The sequence below is a fragment of the Phocoena phocoena genome, chromosome 9 (genome assembly GCF_963924675.1).
Source record: "Phocoena phocoena chromosome 9, mPhoPho1.1, whole genome shotgun sequence".
Taxonomy (NCBI): Eukaryota; Metazoa; Chordata; class Mammalia; order Artiodactyla; family Phocoenidae; genus Phocoena; species Phocoena phocoena.
In genome coordinates, this window is record NC_089227.1 from 56,544,904 (window position 1) to 56,570,544 (window position 25,641).

General features: G+C 39.9%; 1 protein-coding gene across 1 annotated transcript; it reads left to right on the top strand.

Moving 5' to 3' along the window:
• Positions 1–1,294: 1,294 nt before the first annotated feature.
• On the top strand, positions 1,295–25,641 carry SNX10 (sorting nexin 10). The gene is made up of 6 exons (XM_065883832.1): positions 1,295–1,334; positions 13,165–13,251; positions 17,239–17,339; positions 17,914–18,012; positions 24,768–24,980; positions 25,427–25,641. The coding sequence occupies exons 1-6, from the start codon at positions 1,311–1,313 to the stop codon at positions 25,506–25,508; spliced, it is 606 nt and encodes a 201-aa protein (XP_065739904.1). The 5' UTR covers positions 1,295–1,310; the 3' UTR covers positions 25,509–25,641.

Genomic DNA, 25,641 nt, shown 5'->3' on the forward strand with positions numbered 1-25,641 from the left:
TAAGAAGGACACTTGTCATTGGATTTGGGGCCCACCCACCTGCAAAGACACCTTTTCCAAATAAGATCACCTTCACAGGTTCCAGAGGTTAGGATGCGGACCTACCTTTTTGGCAGCTTCCCACCTCCCATGAAGCCTTTCCCTCAGCTGAACCGGCCTGGTCCCCATCTCTGGATTGTCCATCATGCTTTTCCCCCATCCTCTGTGTATGCCACTGTCACACCTCTTCCTCCTCTTTCCGTGAACGTTGAAATTCCCCTGTGGGTCCTCTTGCTCGCTCACTCACTCTGGCTGAAAGGACCTTCCTTCCCCTTGGAAGCACAGCCACTGCTCACGGTGCGGCTCGCTCACCTCCTTCGGGAGCTCTTTCCTCTGCCTGCTCTGGGTTCTCCTCCCCGACACCCACCATGTGGGGAGCACCCACGTACTTCCTCGTATTCCCTACAGTGCCAGGGATGTTCGTGGAGACTCAGGAAATACTTGTGGATGATAATAATTATCTGGAAAGTGGGGTCAGACTTACATTATCAAAATAAAGGCAAATCGTGACCATGCAGCCATAGCCACCTTTCTGTTGTAAAATACATGTGCATGCATATAGTGAGGGGATTAATTTTTTTTTTTTTTTTTTTTGGCATGGAGTAGGTGTTAAGTCCAACTAACTAAGTGGGGTTTTAAGGAACAATAGACAGTCTTAGGAACATGCAGGGCCTGGAATCAGCCGAGTGGCTGACTGCACTGACTGGAGGCTCAGAATCAAGTTTCCCACCTTCATCCCTCTTGGGGCCACACCATCTCTTATCTGAACTCTGGAGTAGTTTAAATGTCACAGGAGTGACTTGTCCCTTGAAAGCTTGGGTTGCTGGTGAAACCGTCAGGGCTGTTCTCAGTGGTGGATCTCTGGGTACCTTTTCCATTCTCCTCACCTCACTGCCAACCAGCATCCCCTGCTGCCCCTCATGGCCCTCTGCTCCCCAACATCTCCAGCCTCCTCTGATTTCCCCAAGCTCCAACTCCAGCCTGACCCTGCCTGGCCTTCAGTTTGAGGGCCGGTCATCATCTGGCTGTCTTGGCCTTGCTGTATCCTAAACTCCCAATTCCCAGGTGGACCGATGTTCCCCTTGGTTGGGTCAGCAGGAGACAGGGTTAGGGGAGAAGCACAGGTATACTTTTCAGAACTGTGGGAGGGCAGGCTCTCAGGGGGGATCTGGGTGGGAGGCCCTGAGAGGCATATCTGCTCCTGTATGTAGGTTCCAAATCACTGAGTGTTGGTATCTTATTTTTCAGATCGATCGTGTCCTGTGTTGAAGATGTTTCCAGAACAGCAGAAAGAGGTATGTCATCAGAAATCCCCCAATAGATAATCCACATGCTTTAACTCACTACAGGTTAGTTCTTCATTCTCTGACCATAAATCTGCAGAGGAGAGTCAAGATACCACAGGACGTCATAGAAGGGGGCTAATGAAAGAACAAAACAGCTGCCCTCCTGAACCTCCTGACCCCCACTCCCCAGCATCCGTGCAGTCTTCTTGGCCCTACCCAGTACGAAGACCAGGCATGCTTCTTCCTTGTCCCTGTGTTAAACAGTACTGGGACCAAGGTGCTTGCTTCAGGAAATGCCTTCTCTGTGAAGGTGGCCAAACTGCAAGCCTCCACACTGCCCTCACTTCTGATACCAATTTCAAATTTGGAGGTTCCCCAGACCATCTTCAGTTTTGAAAATTCACAAGAAAGACTCACAGAACTCACTGAGAGCAGTTATACTCACTGTTATGGTTTATTACAGGGAAATGATACCAGTTAGAACCAGCTGAAGGGAGAGATGCAGAGGGCCAGGTTGGGAAGGGGCCCAAATGCAGAGTTACTGCTTATTCTCTCCACAAGAAGTCAGTGTGTGATAATTTCCACAGGGAAGCTCCCCTGTGCCTTTGGTGTCCAGAGTTTTTATTGGGGCTCATCCTGCCTGCATGGCCGACCTTTTTGTCTGCTCCTCCTGGGATCAGGCTAATACCTTTAGTCTCTAGTTCCTCCAGAGGTCACAGCTGATACAGCGTGGCCCTAAGCCTCCATCATATTCACATTGTTAGACTGTCCAGTGGCCAAACCCAGGCAAACAAAGATACTCTTGTCAGGCAAGACATTCCAGGGGCGTAGAGATCACCTCCCAGAAGCCAAGGGCAGAGGACAGACCTCCTTTCAGGTAAGCTGAATGCTTCACTACACACCTGTATTGGCCTGAGAGCGGAGCTGTGCTGACAGCCGGCACTATTCCAGAGGCACATTTTAAAAATTGTTCTTGGGGGGAGAAAGCTCCCCATGAAAGCAACAAAGACGTTTTTCCAATGAGAAGCCTTTTTTTTTTTTTTTGCTTGGCTGGTTTAATCACGATTTTTAAAGTTCATTTCAGTTAATAAAAACGAGACACAGACTTTAACCAACTGCATAAAGAAAGCATTATATTGACCTTACAAAGTCCTTTATTATAACTAATTATATAATAATATTATAACATTAAGCAGTTTTAAACTGGAAAGTCCTTCAATTGAAAAGGAAAATACCGTTAAGTTGAGAAAGGGGTATAATGCCCAGAAATATACTTGAGTCTCTGTCAGCAAGAAATAAGCACAGCAAGACCAGATTCTGGATGTGCTGTAACATACTACTGTCCACCACATATCAATTCATTTTCTATGTGTGGCCAGAATTTCTTGGTTTCTCTCACGTTGCTCTTAGAACAAAGTCCACACTCCTCAGTGTGGTTTCCAAGGCCCTGTGTGATCCGACCCTGCTTCTTTCTCCAGGCTCGTCTCCTGCTTCTCCCTCCACCCAGTGCCCTTCTCACGCCTTATTCTGGAAACTTGATTGCTCTGTGTGCCCTGGGCCCCTGGGCTTTCACAGATGTTTTTCCTACTGCCTGGAATAATCTCTCTCCCCAGCCTTCACACCACCTTGACAGGCTGATGACTCCTTATCTTTCAGGCCTCAGCTTAGAAGTCAAGGAGAGGCTTTCCTAAAGCCTCAATTATCAAGATATTTTTATCTCAGCAGCTACCCCATCAGCACCCTGTAGTTAATGCCAGTTAGAAGTGGAGGAGGTTTTGGTTAAGCCTTTAAATATCCTAGTGGCTGGTGGTGGTTTAGTGGAAAAGAATTCAAGTCCCACCTAACTGCATATATAAGGGCTGAATGCAATATCACTGATTGTTCTAGAATCTAGACCAGGGGGGCAGTGTGTGTGTGTAAGCCCTTTGCACTTGGTGCCCACAGGAGACATTACTAATTAATCGTAAGGTTGACATGTGAATTGACACCCAGTTACCATCCTTGTTCAAGATGCAAATGGCCCAGGACTGACATCTTGGTTCTACCTAAGCTGGTAGAGCCAGTTTAGAAGTTTGGTAAAAAAAATTTTTTTAAGATGGGGGGGTAGAGTGGGGAGTCGATTGCAGTCTCTCTTGTTAAAATAGCTTTACTACCACAATAAATCTAGAGAGAGGAGAACAGGGAGGGAGAGGCTCCCTTGTTAGCTAAACATGTTCCATTTGCACATTGGTTTGAATTCCCACGAGAGCAGTATCTGTGCTGATGGATCTTCCCTGTAAAAAGGCCTTGGCATCAGGCCATTGTAAAATTAAAATGAATTCAGATTCATTCGTGCATGCAGCTTTAATTTACAATTAAAATATTATGGTTACATATTTTAATAAGAATAATTAAGTGGGCCCAACTGAATCAACTCTTCTGTTTAATGAGACAGAACCCGGAACCCTAATGAAAAGGCAGGTGGCTGTGACAGGAAACGCGTTTCAGACGGCATCTTGTGTGGAGCCAGGCGTTTTCATTCTCTTTATATTCTAACACCCAGAATGAACAGGTTGATCTTCCTGCATCACTAAGGACCTTTGGCTTCAGCCACATTGAGCTCATCTTATGTGATATGTAAATAAGCAGTTTATGCTCTTTCATGGAGTCTGACATTCTGGCCCCTCCAAGGAACTGTGTTTGTGTCTCTGCCCAGGGCTGGCATGGTGTAAGTGGGATAGTCCTACATATGTGATGTGACTGGAAGGGTGGGCTGAAACCTCTCTTCTCTCTCTCTCTGTGTGTGTGTGTGTGTGTGTGTGTGTGTGTATCTCCCCAGCTCTCCTGGATCATGATGGCTGAATTCTACCTTTAGAGATTCATACCTTTTGTATAAGAGTTTTTTCTCCTTCAAAATGTACATACTTTATATTGGATATAATGGCAATTAGCATTTATTGACACTTGAGTGACAGTAAATCTACAGCTCCGTGGCAGGAGATACCTTGAGTGGAGCAGAACCAAGTGGGCCCAGGACAGTTCCAGGCACCGTGAGGACCCTGCCACACAGGGCCCTACAGGGAGAGATGGGAAGGATGTGTTGCTGTTTTGGACATGTTGGCTCTAAGCTTAACATTTAAGTGTTCAAGATACACTTACACTGATTGATGGTAACATTTTGGGCTTGCTCTAGGAAAGCATGGTTTTAATATTGATTTCTGATTGGAAACTGACTGAGCTGGGACCCGTGAGTAACATCAAAGGGTATCCCATAAGCAACGCCTCCACCTGGTGTCCTGCGATGCTGGGGACTTTGAAGGGAAGTGACAAGACAAGACCCTTTCCTAATCCCCAAAACTCAATTTGTTCTTCCTTCCTCCTTTCCTCCCTGCCTATATGACGTGATGTAATAATGGGGAAAACTGGGTATGGGATATATGGGAATTCTCTACTGTTTTTGAACAATTTTTCTGTATATTTAAAACTGCTCTAAAACAGTTAATTTTAAAACAGATAACATTGAATTATATGTGCTCACACATAAAGATTTCTAAAAGACTGCAATGAATAAATCAAGGTACAAAACAGTATTTACAGTGTGCTCCCATTTGCATTAAAAATTATATATACATGTATATACACACACATATATATACATATATGTGCCGATTATGTGTATAACAGAAGAAGTATATAAAAGTCCTAGATAGGCTGGCAAGAAACTGGAAGTCCAGTAGGAGGGGGACTTCATTTTCATGGTGTTCTCATCTGTACTTGAAATGATCTCTCTCTCTTTCTTTAACCACATACGTATTTTATTTTTATAATAATGAAAAAATCTTATTTTTCAAAGGTAGATAAGTATTGGGATGTCATTATGTTAACGGTGTCAGTACCTGTTGAACTCATGGTTAATGCTTTCAGATTCATGTTTCTGACTTACTTTCGCTTTCAAGTGCCACATGTGTCTCTTTTCATAGAGCAGTCCCCTTGAGATGACCTCTTCCCTTCTTCCCTTCCTCCCTTCCTTCTCTTCCTTTACTGGTTTTAACTTTTCATCATAAATTTTAAACATACACAAAGTAGAGAGACTAATATAATGAGCCCTTATGTACCTGGGGGTTCAAGAGTTAACACGTTATTAATTCATGACCAAGCTATCGCCCCACCGCCACCCATTCCCTCCTGCTACCACACAGTGAATTATCTGAAACGAATTTTAGGCATAGTGTAATTTCATCTGTCAATATTTTAGTATGCTTTTATAACAAATGACCCTTCTTAGAAACAAACCACATTATCATACCTTAAATAATTAACATTAATTCCTTCATATCATCAAATAGTCAGTGTTCAAGTCTCCCTGATTACGTTGAAAAAAAATTGTATATTTGGTTGTTCTAATCATGATCCAAATAGGAACTACACATTGCATTTGGTTAATATATTGCTTAAAACCTCTCATTCTGCCCATTTTCCCCCTTGTGCAATTTATTTGTTGAAGAAACTGCGTCTTTTGACCTACAGATGATTTCACATTCTGGATTTTGCTGATCGTGTCCTTGTGGTGTAGTTTAACACAGGTTGGTAATTATTTCTTGTTGTAAAAGATGAGTTTTTTCCACTAATGTATCATGAAATACAAAGGGGTAACTCTCCTTAATTCTGGACACTGCTTGTGTAAAGAAACTCATAACATCATGAATTATTATAAGTCATGTAAAAGGCAGGTCTAGTTGAATTTCACTCACAGCTATTTATCCCGACGTAATAAAAGCTTTCTTAAAAGTCATCGTTCAAAACTGCCAGGGAACGGCATTTAAACACACTCCAAGCTATAAAGTGACAAGTAACATTCCTTGGAGGATGTCTTTTAGGTTATTTGTCATAAATATTATTAGGAAATAAAGGAAGGTTGCTTGATACATTCCTTCTGCCTTTCAAGCATGTTATTTGTAGAGAATGTAGTGTGTGTGAAAGGGGCTAAATTTTAGTTTTGAGATTGTTATGGGGGAGCCCTGGATAGAACCCTGGTGAATAAGACATTGGTTAAATGTCAGTGCCTCGCTCAGAACCAGGACTCAATGCATTTTAATTGAATGAATGAGTCTCCAGTTCAAATACATAAACATATAAAATGGGTATATACTTTGGAATAGGATAAAAACGGCCTGAGAAAGTGAGCATAAAATGAAACAAGTTTTCATTTTTATGGTAGAAGATTCTCATCAAGGCTATGAAAAACTAATACTAACACCTAGAGATTCTTTGTTTGTTAGCTTTTGTCTGTACTCATCTTTTTGTAATAAGAATAAATATTTTTACAGTTAGCACACAGTTATGTTTACTGTACTATAAAAATAGTAGAAACTGTGATAGGTATGTAGTGACATATCATTGTGGTGTTAATTTGCATTTCCCCTAGTGGCTAATGATTTTGAACATCTTTTCATGCGCTTGTTTGCTATCTGTATGTCTTCCTTGGTGAAATGCCTTTTCATATGTTTTGCCTATTTTCTAATTGAATTCTTTGTTTTTTTTACATGTTGAGTTTTGAGAGTTCTTTATGTATTCTAGCTACAAGTCCTTTGAGGGATGAGTGATTTGCAGATATTTTCCAGCCTGTAATTTTTCTTTTCAACCTCTTCACAGGAGGTGCAGAGCAAAGGTTTTTAGGTTTGGCGAGGTCTAATTTAGCTCTCTTTCCTTACGTGGATTATCATTTCGGTGTCAAGTCTAAGAACTCTCTCTAATCATAGGTTGCAAAGATTTTCTCCTATGTTTTTTTCTAAAAGTTTTATGGTTTTCGGTTTCCATTTAAATCTACGGTCCATTTTGAGTTAATTTTTATGTAAGGGGCAAAGTTCAGGTCAAGGTTCATCTTTTGGCCTGGGGATGTCCAGTTGGTCCAGAGCCACTTGTTGAAAAGGCTATCTCTCCTCCATTGAATTATTTTTACACCCTTGTCTAAAATCAGTTGGGCATACTTGCATAAGTCCATTTCTGGGTTTTCTATTCTGTTCCATTGACCTGTGCCCCTCTACCCGTACCACACTATCCTGATTACTATAACTGTATAGTAAGCCTTAACATCAGGAAGAAGGATTGCTCCCACTTTATTCTCTTTCAGAATTATTTTGACTATTCTAGGGTCTTTTCCTTTCCATGTAAATTTTAGAATAAGGTCAGCTGTGTCTTCAAAAATCTGGCTGGGATTTTTACAGGAATTGCATTAAACTTATAGATCAATTTGGGGAGAATTTATCTCTTTACTATGTTGACTCTTCCAATACATGAACACAGTATAGAATATACTTACACAGATATATACAAAGAAGTCTATACTTCTTCGATTTCTTTCAATAGCATCTTATAGTTTTCAGCATACAGAACCTGTACATCCTTTGGTTTTGAATCTTCTTTATAATCAGTTGGTTAATTCTCAGACATTTCATGAGCACTTACTAATGAGTGCCAATACTGTGCTTGGTGCTAGAGATATAAAGATGAAATACAAGGCCTTTGAGAAGCTAGTGGGACAGAGTTTCAGAAGAACATGTTGTTTGAATTGATGTTTTAGCTAATAGCAAAGAAAATAATTTTTTCCCCTCCAAAATAATGCACTTTGGTGAAATTGGAAATATAGTGAAATCGGAGATTTATTACTTATTGTTAAAGAAGCACCCAGTAGAACACATTTGAGGGCACAGGCTTTGGAGCAAGGCAGACCAGAGTTTGAAACCCAGCTCAGCCTGTTGGCCATTTGACTTTGGGCCAGTTGCTTAAGCTTAAGAAGCCTTATTTTTCTTATCTGTAAAAAGGGAGGTGATAATATTACTGACCTCTTAGGATTGTCATAAAGATTAAAGCAAAACATGTATAAAGCACTTACCACAGTGCCTGGCACATGCACGTGCCTTGTTCAGTATGGTTATTTTTATTGTTGATTTATTCTCATATATCAGGGCTAAGGAAAAAAAGACGAGGTAGATGGATAAATGGATAAAGGTTGAACCTGGGGTGGGAGTTGGGGAGGGAAGGGGGTACACTGAAATTGAAGAGTGATTATTACAAGACAACACAGGAATTAGACTTTCAAAGAGTGCAGTTCTCTTTCTTCAGAAGTTTGTTTTCACATGGAGAACCGTAGGGATCAGTTAGCTTAAGTTTTTAATTCTACCCTGCCTGATTTCTTCCTTCATACTAGATATAATCATTAGGCCCAAGAAGTCATTAAAGTGTTTAATAAGGTTATTAAATTGACTAACTGCTGCTACTGAAGCAATTTTCATAGGAAATCCATATGATCCTAGTTATGGAACCTGGAGCTGTCCTTTGTGGCTGACAGGCTGTCAACATTCCTTTGAAGGATGGTGGGCAGCATCATGAGGGATGCGTCTAATTAAGAGATTACAGGTGAACCTTGGCTTCCTGGGTGTGCTATCCGTAGCTGGAAGTATCGTGAAACTTCACTAATTCCTACTAATTGCAGATTGGGGGAGGGGGACCCATCTGAATTATAGAATATTTTAAAATAAATGTACGTTTATTACTTTCAAGTACATATTTTAACTCCAACGATGCAAACAAATCGTTGTGTGGTACAAGTCTTAGGGGACTCAAGTTATTGGTGCTCTCAGAATGATTTTCAATTATTTCTATGTAAATAGGTGCTTCTGGAGTTCGTTAGGGGCTTGAAAACAGTTCATTCTCATAGACCTTAAACACTGCTCTTGTAGCCACGCGCTGTTAACTGGCACACGCTTAGAGGAAGGGGTTTGTTAAATGAAGATAAACTTTAGACCAGCTGCTAAATAACATCATTAATTCATGGAGTCCAAGAACCCAAGTGGATGAGGTTTTTATTTCAGTTGAAGTTTGATCTCATCTTTTTTTTTTTTTCCTGAAGCCAGTTCATTTATTCCTGCAGACATGCATTTATTCATTAAGTGATATTAATGGACTGCATTGGGTGTGCCAGGCGCTCAAGTCATGCTGGGCAGCCTGAGCTACCCTAAAGGAGCTTAGCATCTAGTGGAGGAGGCCTGCAGGTCATTACAGTGCAGTAAGGCGTGGTGAAGAGGGAGGAGGCCCAAGGTCTGCCCAGAGACAGTAGGCGCTTGGAGTAGAGTCAAATTAATTAGACTGGGTGAATCTGAGGATTTCCAGAGGAATTCCAGAAGGATTTCTAGAGTCTGAGTTGCCTTTTGAAAATGGATTGGAGTTAGCAGAAAATAAAAGAAAGAACCAGATGATGGCGATGAAGGAAAAAGCAGAAACTGGGGTGAGGACAGCAGTGCAGGCAGAGAGAACAGCATGTTCAAAGGCATGCAGGTGTGAAATTGCATGCTGTGTATGGGGATGTAAGCTTCGCCTTTGGAGATGAGGAGAGTGAAAATCATGAAAGGCTATATTGTGCTAACTACAGAGTTTGAACTTGATCTCGAAGGTTATGGGGCAGGTTTTGTAGGATTTTCAGCAGGAAAATGACACCATCAGATGTGTGCTTTGGAGCCATTCTTGTTTTGGTGTGGGGGATGAATTACGGGCCCAGGGATCAATTAGCAGCCCCTGCATTAATGTTGGGCAAGCAGTCCTTGGCTCAAAGCACGCACAGAGGGAATAGAGTTGTGGGTGGGTCAAAGAAGGGTGAATCTGGAGGACGTGGTCAGTGAGTCAGATAGAGAAGTCTGGGGACTCTGGGTTTCTGGCTGGGGTTGCTGGGGATGAGATGAAGAGGAGGATGTGGGAAGGGTGTGGACTCTTTGTGCTCGTGGGATGTCCCAGTGAGCTGTCTAGGCAGGAGGTTGGATACGTGGGGAGATGCCTGGACTGGGATGGAGAGAGAATCATCAGCTCACGCTGAGCACTTGAAACCATATGTTTGGATGAGGTCATCCTGGAATCCTAACAGGGTGTGAAGAACAGCAGCCTGGGATGGCTCTCAGGGCAACAGCAACGTTGAAGGGAACGAGAAGGAAGAAAGTTCGCCATTTGGCACTTCAACCAAGTTAAAGATTTTCAGGATTGAAAAAGCATTTGGAGCCTTAGCACCACAGTTAATTTTGAGTGTTCATTTAAAGTGCATTGCTGTGTTCTTAGGAGATTCTTTTTCCAGCATGGCTTTAGAATATGTTTTCAACATATCTTTCCTGCATAAAGATTAGTCATAATGAGTAATAATAATGGTACAATCCAAGAATTACAATCCACTAAGATGAGGACAGTAGATTCTTTACTGTAGAATCTACAGTGTTCATTATGATGTTCATTCCTTTTACAAATACCACGAGGGGCCTGCTCCAAGCAATTTCTGTGAAATCTTTAGGTCACTCTGCCTTTCACTGAAAAATTACAGTATTAAAGTGTTTGCAACTAGGTTCTTAAATTAATAAATTTTTACTTAAAAAAAGGTATTCATCTGGATTAGCTTTTCTGAATCGCTTATTGCCAAGGTCTATGGGAAGACCTCTGTGCTCTGGGTTTATAAGCATCTTCCTTTCTACGTAATAATAGTTGACTTTCATGTAGCACTTAATGAAAGTTTTCCCAGTGCTCTCACAGGTATTTTTTAATTTGATCCTCCTAACCAACAGTTGAGATGGGCCGGACAGGCATCATTCCTATTTTCCTGATGTAGAAGTGGAGGCTCAGTGAATAAGTTCATAATTTAGGAAGTAAGTGCATCAGAATTTACCCCTGGTCTTGTGACCACAATTTCAGTGCTCTTTCCATGAAAAGGGACATGTTACTCAAAGTGCAGATGTCAGTAGTTAGACAGTAGCGAACAAATACAGGGGAAAGAGTCCTGATTTTTTTGAGAACTATTTGTCATTACTACCATCTTCAATTAATAATATGTTGAGTGTTCAAGGGGTCTGTGATGCTGTGGTAATTGTGGACTTTATAATTTTAGTTCAGAAACCTTTTTTTAAATGACAGGTTTGTAGAAAATTGACAAATGCATTTCTTTGTCTTTTCATTTTTGTTTAACCTGAGTGGAGGCCCACTATTTCAGTAACAGGTGCATATCTTCTACTGTTAATATGGAACATTGAGCTGTTGGAAATATTTAATTTCCCCTGTGGGATATTCAAGAACTTCTGCCTCTCCAGTGGAAAAGTGGAGCTGCCAGCACCCTGTGAGGGAGTGTGGCTTACATGTGACCTGATGACTAGCAGCCTTCTCCCTTAGGCTGGCTTAACGGGGGTAGGATAACCTTGTCAGCCCTTGTCAACATTCTCCCTTGCCCTGAGTGTGTTGGGGGCATTTGGAGGGTTAGATGTCGTCTACCCTGGATTCTGGTCTTCTCTCCTATTCCTGACCTATTTGTCCTTCTGTTCATTGATTCATTGGTGATTGATTCACTCCTTCTAAGAACTATGGATGTGTGAAAAGCACTCTGGGAAAATGAGTTACACACAGACACACACACACACACGCACTAAGGGCAGGGTGCCTGGGTTCTGTTTCATGTCCACCTCTGGGCAGGATCTATTTTACCCTGACCCAATCACACTATATGTAAGAGGGCTTCTTACTAACAATTGTCTTTATAGTCCCTCTTATAATTTAGAATACGCTTTTAAGAAAAAATGGCCAAAACGTTTAGAGTATTGTTATAGTGTTGTCTTGTTTTTATTGTCTGTCTTCTAAATGACTTTAAGAATACATAATGAAAAGATTTTAAAATAAGACTTTTTGGAACATTAACTCATCATCCCTGTATATATACTGAGGGCAAGCAGTGGGGCAGAAGTGTCCAATGCAAGAGCAAAGCATTACTTTAGAAGGTGAACTTGATAGGTGGCAAAAGCGATTTAAGGGAATGTGGACTATTTTTCTCCTCTCTTAATCCTCTGTCCTGAAAAATTCTCATTTTATTATCTGCATAACAGAATGGAGGTGCTCTGTCCAGAAAACCTCATAATCTTTTTTCTTCTGCTGCTCTAGAGCACTGACGGCCTGCTTTTCAGATGTGCCAAAGCAAAGCAGTAAGGAATGCCTAAAATTTCAGCCCTGAAGTCTTTTTTCAAAACAAAAAGTTAAAATAGTTAAAATGAAATTCAGTTAGCAATGAATTGTTGTGCCAAACATAACACTCTTTTTGTTGTACGTTTTCATATTTTAAAATTAAGCTGATTTAATGAAGAGCACTTTTTAAAAAAAAGATTGTATTTAAAATTTTACCCCCTATTTCCTGTTCTCACTATCTTTAAAAAGGAACAAAATGATCTACTTTGTATTTTTTTTAACTTTTCTAACTCTTATCTGTAACATGAGGTTGTTATGAAGATGAAATGATTTACTACATGGGAAGGTATATTTTAAAAATAGAAGAGGGTGTCAAAGGTGCTCATCTTTCTGTTACTAAGTAGTGCTTATTCTCAGGAAGTTGGGGTGCACACACAACGTCATTTTCAGCTCGACCTTTGTCACTCTTTCTTGTGTTCTAGCAAGTGATTTATCAGGCAGGGCCTATAGTTTTAATTCAGAGAAATGAAGAAAGTAAGAAATGACCACTTATACAACTTGATAAAAACGTGAACCTATTTTTCATGATGCAAAATTAAAAATCAGTTTTAGAGTATCTGTTCTCATTGTCTTCACATAACCTGTAAAACTATCCAAAAGTGCACCCAGCTTGGTTTTGCGTTATTGTAAAAATTCCATTTGTGGCAACAGCGTTTTTTAGACTTCCTGTGGTGCTTGATTCATTAACTTCTTGTTTTTTAAAGGATTACAACCACATCGGTTAAAGTTTATTTCAGTTTTGTTCTTGTACAGTCATTTCTCTCAGCCCTTCTTAGCCCTACTTGCAATTCTGAAACCTGTTTCTTTGCTTGTGATGCCCTTACAGGAATTTGTAAGTGTTTGGGTTCGAGATCCTAGGATTCAGAAGGAAGACTTCTGGCATTCTTATATTGACTATGAGATATGTATTCATGTAAGTATGCCGTCAGTAGTCCATAGAAATCATAGTAATTTTTAGGTAGCATACATTTGATGGGATACTATGATATACTTATAATTGAAATCTATAAACATTTTTCTAATTCAAAGAACTGAATTTGAATGATTACAATTAGTGCTTGTCTCTTAAATGAAGTAGTACGATGGTTCCTAAAGTTCTTTATTTGAATTCCTTAGTGTACCTTTGTTAATATTTTAATGTTTATTGCCTTCATGTATGAAGATGTGAATACATCTAAAATGCAGAAAGAGTTTTTATAGCTCATTAATGGTATTTCTTTATGATCTGTTATAGCATATTTCTGGAGACTATATTGCCTGATAAATCTTAGGTTTTGAGAGGATGTAAAGTTCTCTGGAAAAGAGATGTGCAGTGTTTTATATGTAGAACAGGAAAGTAGGAAATGAATATATGGAATTATTTTGCCTTAGTCTCAATTCTGAGTAATTCAGTAAATGACTAGAAATGGTTTACTTTACTTGGAAATAGTACTGTATCACAATCTCTTGAACAGTGGTGTGTCGCCTCCTCTGATTATCTTGAATGAGGGTCCGCAGTCTTTTTCTGGAAAAGGCCAGGTAGTAAATATCTTTGGCTTTGTGGGCCATACAGACTCTCAAAATTACTCAGCTCTGTTGTTGTAGGGTGAAAGTAGCCATCAACAATACATAAATGAGAGTGTAATTGTGTTCCAATAAAAATTTATTAGTGAAGACAGGTGGCGGCTGGATTTGGCCCGCAGGTGCGTATAGTTTATTGGCCCTTGATCATGAAGATAGTCACTTCTTTTGCCTAATTTAGTCCAGACTTTTCTTGAGAGCATAGAAACGGGCTCAGATTTTATCTGTGACTGTATAGAACAGGTGAGATAAAATTTAACCATCCTTTGATCTTCACATTGTTAATAGCTACATTGGTATATTGGGTAACCAGATACCACCCACAAAACTTCTCTTTTTTCTCCTTTCTTCCCTTTTTTCTTTCAAAGTTCCCCAACTTGGAAAATAAAGTAAAAATTCAGAACTGCTTTCTTTGATGATTGTGTTGAAGCCCATTGCCAGGGTATGCCTTGTATTTTTTTTTTTTTTTTTTTTTTGCGGTACGCGGGCCTCTCACCGCTGTGGCCTCTCCCGCTGCGAAGCACAGGCTCCGGACGCGCAGGCCCAGCGGCCATGGCTCACGGGCCCAGCCATGCCGCGGCATGTGGGACCCTCCCGGACCGGGGCACGAACCCGTGTCCCCTGCATCGGCAGGCGGACTCCCAACCACTGCACCACCAGGGAAGCCCATGCCTTGTATTTTGATTTTGTTTTCGTTTTACTCATGAGGTCACACCAGATATGCATTCTGTGTGGAAAATTATAACACAAGTATGTAAGACTAAGCATTTGAAAACGAAATGAAATTCTTTAGTTGCCTTTTGACTCCCTCTAAAAGATTTGTGGGTCCTTATGACACACTTTATAAGTAGGCATGAAATTTAATTATCTTCAGGGAGTTAATGAAAGTATAGATCCTTCTCTTCTACATAAATAACATGATGTGAATTCAGAAATGTCCATCTAAAACCAGAAATAGTGGGTTCCACGCATGTTATTTGGTGGCGGCTCTGGTGCTTCTCTGAGATGCTTATAAACTGACGATGAATAAATGTTCTTGGCTTGATAGATAGCAGAAGCAAGCAACTAGATTTAGAGGAACTTGATAAATCAGTGATCTCAGTGTAGCCTGATCCTGAAGAGGCTTCTACCTATTGTTGTACGATTAGGAATGGGTGGGGAGACTGGAGAGTTCTTGTTACCCTCATTTAGATGCTGTACCCATAGAGCTTTGCAGGTAGAGAAGCTGGTGTTTAACGCACTTAAATTAACCTCAAGGGAAATGGTACCAGGCAACTCCGAAGTTGTAGCATTTACTTGGAATTTTACACTAGTGGACTGTCGAGGTGGGTAGTCCTTCATATATCCTCTCCTGAGCTTGTCCTGCAAATGAAGAACTTATAGATAGACCTCTGTCTGGTGTGAGCACCAGACGGATCTCCAGTTATTGCATGCACAGTGATTCTGAGCAGAGAAATGAAAGGCAGTTGAACTGAACTCCACCTCTGCCTGAGGTTCAAGAGGCCCTGCAGTGGCCTGGTCCTCTCTGGGGAGAGAGCACTGAGAGGATACTCACCCAGGCCTTGTTAGGGCACGAATTCTGGAGTAAACGGCCTGCTGCCTGAGTCCCTAAGGGTCACGTTAGAGGGAGGCCCTGGTGTGCTTTGAAATCCACACACACAACATTATTATTTTTTTTTTATAAATTTATTTTACTTATTTATTTATGGCTGCGTTGGGTTCGTTGCTGTGTGCAGGCTTTCTCTGGTTGTGGGGAGCAGGGCCTACTCTTCGTTGTAGTGTGCAGGCTTCTCATTGCGGTGGCTTCTCTTGTTGCGGAGCACAGGCTCTAGGCACACGGGCTTTGGTAGTTGTGGCACGTGGGCCCAGTAGTTGTGGCTCGTGGGCTCTAGAGCACAGGCTCAGTAGTTGTGGCACACGGGCTTAGTTGCTCTGCGGCATGTGGGATCTTCCCGGACCAGGGCTCGAACCCGTGTCCCCTGCACTGGCAGGCGGATTCTCAACCACTGCGCCACCAGGGAAGTCCCACAATGTTAGTGTTGTGCCACAGACTCCATCCAGTGCGTTTGCTGCCATATCATCCATGGCAGGATTTAGGCCAATAAGTATTTTGGGGGCAAGTCTCTTGACCTCTCTGCATCCTGAGGTTCTTTGAATTTTAGGAAGTTCGGGAATACCAGGAACTGTGCCATACATTTCATGGGAACGGTTAGGAACTAATGTACACCATCCCTGACACTTTCCAAGGAAAAACAGCGGCTGGGTGCTCATTAAGTGGTAGGTTGATAACAGTTTTTGAGATGATATAAATCTTGGGGGCAAAAAAAATTCCCATTTGGCAGTGTAAAGATTATAAAATAGAATTTTGAAATTAATAGGTAGAATAGAGATCTTCTTACAAAACCAACAGACAAATAAGCCAGTCTCTGGTTTTACAGAAAGGAGAAACACACATATTTACCAGCCTTGTGTTTACCCAAAGGAGAAGCATTGCTGTTTTGCTTTGGGTAGGGACTCTGAGGGTGGCTTTTTCTAAGTTTGCCTTAAGGTAGCTGGAAGGAAACCAATGTCCAGTAACTAATAATACTATTAAGAGATAACATTTGCCATGTGCATATTACAACAACCCTGTGAAATTGGGATGTACTATTTCATCCCCATTTTACCATTCAGGGAACTGGAGTTGAAGTGACTTGCCTTATAGCAGAGCCAGGACTGGAATTTGGGTCCTCCATGCACATACTCGTCCTGTGCACCACATGTCTCTTTTTACTTGATCACGCTTCCTTGAACATCTAAGTAGAGAAGAGAAATGCTGATCTCTTGTTTAAAAGTGATTTCAGGATTCTGGGTAATTTGTGTGATCTGTGGTGATGACCATATCAAGGACACAACAGCTTCTGCGATGTCATGTGAAGGACCAAGAGAAGGTGTTTCTAATCCCCAAAGGCTTCTCCACGGATGGATGGATGGGGCTGAATGCAGTGGATGACCCTGAGCTCTCATTGGTCATTTATTCTTCAGGATTTGTTTAATGTTTATGATTTGTCTCTGAAGGGAGTGCTAATAGGTGAGCAGGAAGCTACTTCAGGACTCAGGGAAGGGCAGGGTCATGCCTTGCCCCAGGACAACACTGCTCATTTATGTCACCCCAGCTGTCTTCATGGATGCTATATTGGTGGGTTATGTGCACTATTTGAGTCTTGCATAAATGCAAATGTATTTTTGATTTTTAAAATCCTACTTTAGATGAATATTGGGGGACATATAGGGAGTTATAGATATAAGAAAAGCATTTTTTCCTCAAGTGAGGCTTATATTTTTTGTTTTCTTTAAACAGACCAATAGCATGTGTTTTACAATGAAAACATCCTGTGTACGAAGAAGATATAGAGAATTTGTGTGGCTGAGGCAGAGACTCCAAAGTAATGCATTACTGGTGTAAGTGATTTAAAGAGTATATTGAGGAGACCTTATTATTATATTCAGTGTTTTAAAATTTGACATGCCACTATATATAAAATAAACAACAGTGCTTTACTGTATAGCACAGGGAACTATATTCAATATCTTGTAATAACCTATAATGGAAAAGAATCTGAAAAACAATGGAAAACACCTGAAACTAACACAGTATTGTAAATCAACTATACTTCAATTAAAAAATTGACATGTATTAAGATATATAAAATATGAAGGATTTCTTAGGCTTTCTTCTTGATCGCAATATATAGCTTTAGTTAGTTTTTTTTTGACTACTGCATCTGAATTCAAAATTTATCACTTGAATTATACCGACTTGTATGAGTATTGCCCACGGAAGGCCTCAAAAATGTTTTTTTTTGTTTAGGTTAATTGATTTTCTCACACCCTTATTATATCATGTAACCATATAACATGTATATAATAGTTGTGTGATAATTATCATGCACAATTTGCTTTCATCTTAAGGGATTTCTGTAACGAAACCACCTTAATTGGATGATTAAAAGCATTTTTTTTCCTTTCTCCTAAGACAACTGCCAGAACTTCCATCTAAAAACCTATTTTTCAACATGAACAATCGCCAGCATGTAGATCAACGCCGTCAGGGTTTGGAAGATTTCCTCCGAAAGTAAGTGTGCAGAAACGTTTGCAGCCAGACGGGAGATATGAGCACAGTGCTTTGCAAGAGTTGAGTGTCCTGCTGATCAAGTCGGGGACAATGTTTCTGTTTCTAAAATGCTGGTGATCTGCTCTGGTGGGACTCTCAGTAGTTCATTTCCTATATTAGAGCACCATCTTGTGGCTCACATCACACAGTGCATATCCGGGGCCAAACTTTCCAGAAAGAAAACAATAAACTAATTGAATCAGATAATAAATATATACTCCCTTAAGCTATAAAGCAGAGCCAAATTGCTTGGGAGTTTAGCTGACAAGAGTAAAATTTGCCAGGAAACAAATGTGCCTTATTAAAAAGGCACTTCTTAGAAATTCTCTTTATTTACAACATTTAGGATCAACAGACTGAAATCAGCTGTACGATGGGCTGCTAATACCCTTCTGAGCGCCTCTAAATGAATAGCTTAATGATACTCTTTGGAGAGAATGTTTATAAGGGAGTATTAATTGGTGTTTGAATAGTCTCAGTGGGTTATTAACTCTGGGGTACTTGGTGATGGTTGGTACTGCAGTGAAAGTGACTTGAATTCACACTGCTATAATTCCCCTTTTTTTCCACTCTGGAATGCTGGAATACCTACCTATCCCACGGGACAACACAGTGGTTTGCACACAGACCCTATGGCCAGACTGCCTGAGTTCAAATCCTGCTTCTCCTACTTATTAGCTGGGGACTTGGGCAAGTCTTTTACCTCCTCTGTGCCTGTGTTTGCCCATCTATAAAATGGGGTAATAATAGTATCTACTTCATAAGGTTGTCGAGAGGATTCAATCAGTGAACGAATGTAAAACACTCACAACACACTGACATATAATGTGTGGTATCCAAGTATCGGCCATTATTTTAATGTACTTAAATGAAATAGCTTTGAGCTAATTTTTCTATTTTGCTATTTTGTAGATAAGGAAATAGGATGAGTCCTATGACCACTAGTTAGTGGCGGGGCCCAGTCTCCTGAACTGTCTTTTTCTACTAGCTTCAGGATCTGAAGCCGTCTCCTTTTGAGTTTCCTACACAGTAACTTTGAGCTAGCCTGAAATAATATACTGCCCTCTCCCCATATGGCTCACTCATCAAGGGTTTGGGTATTAAGTATCCACATGAATATTAACATTTATTTCTATTAGATTGATATCATGCTTTTCCTTTGAGGGGGTCATGGAGACATACAGAAACATCCAAGATTATAAATTGAGGGAGGGTCGGAAGAGAAAAAGAAGGCAGAGGAATAAAAATGACAAGAGACCAGAAGAATTGATTAACCGAGCCAAGTTCTCAGAAAACCTCACACTGGTGTTCTTTGGGGTATCATAGGCATGGCAAAAACCAAGTCAAATTTCTTCTGCCCTTTCCCTTTGGGGATAGCTCCAATTTTAATTGTCTGTATGGGACCCAGGTGGCTAATGGCCTCTCCCTTAAGACGTGGTCCTCGCAGCCAGGTTTGCAGAGTGGCTTGTCGCTCCAGATGCTGCTCAGGGAAGCTGCAGACTGGCCATCGCCAGTGAGACCTGGACAGAGCTAGTCAAATCCTGCAGTCCCCAGAAGTGTTGGGGAGCTACATGTTTTTGGTAGAGAAATCTCCTTATTTGAGATCAAAGGCCAGTCCGTGTCTCTATATTTATGTTGCTGGTTAAGTGCAGGGCATGCGTTTTTCGACCAGGAATCACTTCATTGTTTTAAACATGACCTTTCCTTGCACAATTGGTCAACCAGATTCATGCCAGAGTGAGAGTCACTGGGCTGCAGAGGGGCTGTGCTTAGTTACTCTAGGTTGTTTGGGCGTGCCGTGTCATTTGGCAGTTTGCTGGTGGAATCTGATGCAGAGGTCATAATGGAAAGTGTCGTGGGTCAGGGGCTTGAGGAACTGGGTTCCAGGTCTCCTGTGAATCTTGGCTCCTGAGTGTTTTCTGACTCTTCGACCTTGGAAAAGTCACCTCATTCCTGTGAGCCTTGGTTTGCTAGAAAGAATGCAATAATGTAACACATGTATTGCCGACCTCGTGGGTAGTTAATTCATTCAGAGAATGGCTTGGAAAGGACTCTGCAAACCTATTTATTAAGTGACTACTTTGGACCAGGCTGGGTACTGGGGATATAGGACTGCACAAGAGGGACACATATCCTTGACCTCTTGAAGCTTCCATTCTAGTGGGAAGCGACTATATACATAGCAGGGATGGCTAGATTCATTAAAATTGGATCTGGATTACCATGCGGAAGTCAAATCATGAAACGGACACCAAGTTCTCTTATGATGTTATTTGTTCCATTATGGTCTGTGAACATTAGTCTCCAAGTGATGAGTTTCACGTTAAAAATGAAAGCTGGTGCTTCCACGTGGTTTGAACCTGAAGGAAGTAAGGAGTCTAATACCACACGGTTGGATTCAGTCCTGACCTAAATGCCCTGAATACTGTGACCCTTCCAGTCCTCGCCACCTTCTTTTCTGTGCCCCTCGGATTCTGATTCATGTTCTTTGTCTAGTTTGTGTAGAAATAGCAACCTCGCATGTCTTTGCCCCGGGTACACCCCCTCTGTCACCCCAGCCTAAGCCCACTTTGGCAAACGGGATGTGACGTGCACCTCAGCCAGCCATCTGTGTCCTGACCCCACCTTGCTGTCCTCTGAGGCCCTGATGGTTACCCATTAAGTAGGGCCACCGTTAGTAGCCTGTACCTTGTTTGTAGAGCACTTTCGGAACTTGAGAGGGAAACACCACAGCATTAAAATGTGAAACATGCCTGTGTTGTAGATTTTTAGCAGGTACTTTTAAAACTTGGTTTTTAGGTAAGTTTTGAAGTTATGAACTAAGAGCGCTATATATGTTCAAACCCTTTGAAACCAAAATGCTGCTGTCTCTGTGCGTAGGTGTATGTCTGTAATACAAATGTATATTTTTTTCCATTTTAAGGTCATTTGTGAAGTAATGCATCATTAATAGCAAAGTACATATCCAGGCCACTCTTCATAGAGGAATTAGAAAGTTGTTTCTTTGCCAGGATATCAAATAAGAGTAATTTATACTATTTTATTGAACACTGGCTGTGTTTAGCTTTTTACATATTTTCTCTCAATACTTACCACGTTAGGAGTCAGGCTTCATCTCAGTTTTATAGACAAGGAAACTATAAGAAAGGTAGAGGCACTATATTAACCCCAGGAACTGGCAGGTTTATAATTAGAACTCTTAAATGCTAGCTAAATTTGGTCAGTATGATTGTGAGATTTTTCAGATATATTCATTTTTCCTCAATCTTGGCTATACTCTCCCTTTTGGGTCTCCCCCCGCCCCCTGGTTACTTTTAAATTGTAAGTCACTTTTACTAATAGTTATGAAAAAAGAAGTTATAGACTAAATGATAAATTCTGTTGGTAAGTTTCTAACTATGAAATTGGCATTCCTACTAACTTTTTACATTTGATTGCTACCACAAATGGGAGCCAGCTTTCCTTCTTTACTGAATCCACCCCATTAATATAACTACATGTACCTTACAATGTAGACTTTTGTATTACAGTTTTGTATTTCTTAAAAAATTAAGGAATTGAATAAAAAAATTTTTTTTGCAAAAGGATACCATGGAAACATTACAGCTAGTTTTACACACACACACACACACACACACACACAATTTTTATAAGTCTTTGTGTTCAATAGAGGGCACCACAGCACAGATCATGAGTGTCTTCAGTGAAGATTTGTAGGTTTTATTTTTTTCTCATGGTAAGAGGTAAACAGGCTGAATTTTTTTTTCCTACATCAAACGGATAACCTTCCACACGCTATACAGATGTGTATACATATCATTATATTGGGTTCAGTAGACTCAGGGCATCCTTAGTTAGGTTTTGCATAGCTATATATATTCTCAGCTGAACCAATATATAATACACCTAATAAAATCACGTTGAGGAAAACCAGATTTTCAGCTGTGTTTAATTCAAGGAAAAACAGGTTTTGCTTCGTTTAATTTAAAAGTTGGTATGGAGAAAGGAATAACTTTTGACTTGTGTTGTAAATATCCTTTCAGAAATTCCTTTAAAATTCTAGAGGCTATTTATTGTTCCTTTTATAAAGGCTTGAAAATTGTATACATTTATTTTTATGGAGGCTTATAAAGATGACATTTTATTGACTGTTTTACTAAATACTCTTTATATTAAGTTTGAAGTTGATTTTCTGCTGTTAGATTTGTTGGTGGAAAATGTGGCACAAGTATGACTAAGGTAAAATAAGGTTTAATATTATGATGGCAGTCACAGCACTCTCTGATATATACTAAACCAGATATTACTTAAAATGAACTAATTATGCTCACTGAACCAGATGGGAAAACACTCTAAAAATTTTGTATTTTTAATTTTGGAATGAAATACTGGACTGAAAATAAAAATCCTAAATACAATAAAAAAGTATTTTTGCTTATTTAAAACTCATACCCATGGAGTACGGTGACATAAATTTAGCCAATCAGACAGAAGCAATTCAAAAAACCTAGACTGTGCCTGGCACATGTTTTTGAACTCAGGGCCTGTGTGGGTGTTCAGATGTTCCCTGAACATCCTTCTCCCCAGTTCAGGATTGTGAGCTGGGTGTGCCGGGCTCCCTCTGGCTGTTCACCTGTGTGTCCTCCAGATGGCAGTATTAAGCAGAAAAGAAAACACTGGGAAATGAGTCTAATGCACAGTAAAATTGGAAATTGAATTATAGCTCAAGAAAAAGGACAGTAGCCTTGAGGTGCAGATCAACCTGGACTCCGATCACTTTTGTTTGCTGTACCCATGTGTTAGGTTACTAGCAAGTTAATAACAGTGTGTGACCAGTTCAAGGCTCAGTAGAATTGCTTTAGACATGAAATAAAGCTAAAATGAATTTGTGTCCAATATCATTGGCATTAGTGCTCATTACTTTTGTGGTGTAATGCCTCAAACCATCTAAAATCAGTTTTAAAGATTACCCATTATTTTATAAAGGAAATACATTTCCAGCAGAAACAAAGCAGTAAGTATAATCCTATGAACAGTTACTTGTAACACTGCTGGCAGGAAACCACTGACAAAGGACACAGGAAACACTCCGTTCAAACTTCACAGCAAATGCAAGGTAATATTAATGGCTCGTTGCTATATAAATCTTCTCTTGATTTGAAGCATTCAAAACAAGAGTGGTAAACATTTATAAAGGTAGAAAATAAATCTCAAAGAGTAGTAAAAGGGATTTATTACTTTACTCCTTATACTTGGTAAATTAATCTTTATCATGTGATATGGTCATCTTCTGAGGGCACCCAGGGCAGAGGACATGGAGGGAGTGTAAATATTTAACTGCTTTGCTTGAGACTTTGCCTTTCAAAAAGGTACGAAGGTTTTCCTTTTCCTTTTAGTAGGTCAGTAAAGAGTATTTCTCAAACTACATTTGTAAGCCTATTTGAAGCAAAGAGGACAGCTAGATTTCGGTTTTGATCCTGTGCATTTTTAGATGCTTGCCTTCTTGAAGAAATAATTCTGTTTTATATGGAAGAGAAGGAAATATTCCAGTGACCTTGGATTTTAAGTAAATTAATATGAATGGCCAAAAGAGATTTACTTATCTAATTACTTGTTTAAAAAATGCAGAATATAAAGTAAGTTTCGTTTGGTATGAAATACATACTCTGTTTTTCATAGATCTCTATATGAAAAAAATCCCATGTTGGACAGAATTATACTTGGGTTTCAGTGTTTCAGTTTTGTCTCCTATGTCTGGTCTTAGTGTCTGTGTTATATCATTATCGAGCTATTAATAGAGACTAAATTATCCTATATCAAAATCTTTGCTAAAAAGAGAAAACCAGTTTTTATTTAAATATAAGGGTATTCTTTGACATGCATTTCAGAAAAAGACACATTCACTGCTAATATGAATTGGAGCGTGTGCAGATTCTGCTACAGGGCAGTTTTTCATCCTCCATGCAGTTCTGATGCACCTGCTGAAATTTGTATTCTCTTTGTAAACTTCGATCTTGCGTGTGAGAAGGCTAGTATGTACTTATTACAAAATTATCATACTTTAATTACATATATAGTAAAATTGGCTGGGAGCGATTTTATTTAGGGACTCATTTTAAAATAGATACGTAGTGCTGCTGAAGATTTTGTAGAAATTTCTAGTCAATCTTAAGTATTCAAAAAAGCCACCTCTCAACTGAGCCCTTGTGAACGTGTATTTAAGCATCCTTGTAAAGTTTGAAAATGTAAGACATGCTGAGAAACCTATTGACTTTTCAATATAGTTTTTAATAGTTGCTGAAAGTTTTGATGTTTTATGACAGCCTAGCCAATAAAGATCACAGAATTGACATGCTGGTTGGCAGTAAATTTTTTAAAAGCCGAATAAATTTCTGTGACTATCTAAGCAAAATATTTCCATAATTAATCCACATGGTCATAACAGATGGTTAACTTGAAGAAATGTCCTTGAAGTTATTCTTTTAACAGATGTTCTTAACTATTAGCTTCATGTTTTTACTCACCTAAATTTCCAAATCATCGAATAAAAGTTAACATATGCTTTCATCCCTTTAATAGGCAGAGTCGTAATTGATGCCACGTTTGCCATAGTAGAGAAATTACTTCAGTGGCACATTTCTAATGTTTTTCTCTTTCCCACCCTATAATTGTCCATCCCCGTCCACTGGTCATGTCTCCTTTTTTCTTTTACATAGGGTCCTACAGAATGCACTTCTGCTTTCAGATAGCAGCCTTCACCTCTTCCTGCAAAGCCATCTGAATTCAGAAGACATCGAGGCATGTGTTTCCGGGCAGACTAAGTACTCCGTAGAAGAAGCAATTCACAAGTTTGCCTTGATGAACAGACGTTTCCCTGAAGAAGAAGAAGAAGGAAAAAAAGAAAATGATATAGATTATGATTCAGAAAGGTATTTCCTTGCATTTTGATTTAATATCTACGTATTTATATAGCACATATGCGTGTGTATAGATATATACGGACACTCCACTTTTTTGTTGATGTAATACTAAGATAATGAAAAAATTAATTGACTGAGATTTTATTGAGCTGTGACAGCTCATCATAGTAGTCTTCACACACACCTCCACACTGAATTAATGAATGCAGTAGAAATTCAATTATCTGCATTCTGATTATGTGACTTTCATTTAGTCAGACTTGAATTATTCGCGTTTAAATTATCTAGCTAAAAAAATATCCAACTGCACTCCAAATGGCTAATTAAAAGTCCAAATTTCCTGTCTCTCTCTGTGACTGGAGATAATTAAAGTTCTCCTCTGTTACTCAGGCTTTGAGTGTGTTGTGAAAACCAATTTCCTCTTTTTATTATTTTCCCCCTCTCTTCTTTTCCAGTTCATCCTCCGGGGTTGGACATAGTAGTGATGACAGCAGTTCACACGGATGTAAAATGAGCACAGCTCTGCAGGAATCCTGAAAAATAATTCTAATGTTACCATTTTAGGAATAGCAAACTGTGTCCGGTCGTAGAGCAGAAAGCTTGCTAATGATATATTCTTAACTAAAGCTCACTGTCATATTAAGTATTTAAATTCGTAAAGATGTTGTGT

What these genes read in the sequence shown, in the direction of transcription:
- SNX10 (XM_065883832.1), top strand. Translation starts at nt 1,311, where the DNA reads ATGTTTCCAGAACAGCAGAAAGAG. An exon ending in ACTATGAGATATGTATTCAT is followed by an intron (nt 13,252 to 17,238) that starts GTAAGTATGCCG and finishes TTCTTTAAACAG; the next exon opens with ACCAATAGCATGTGTTTTAC. An exon ending in ATAGATTATGATTCAGAAAG is followed by an intron (nt 24,981 to 25,426) that starts GTATTTCCTTGC and finishes CTTCTTTTCCAG; the next exon opens with TTCATCCTCCGGGGTTGGAC.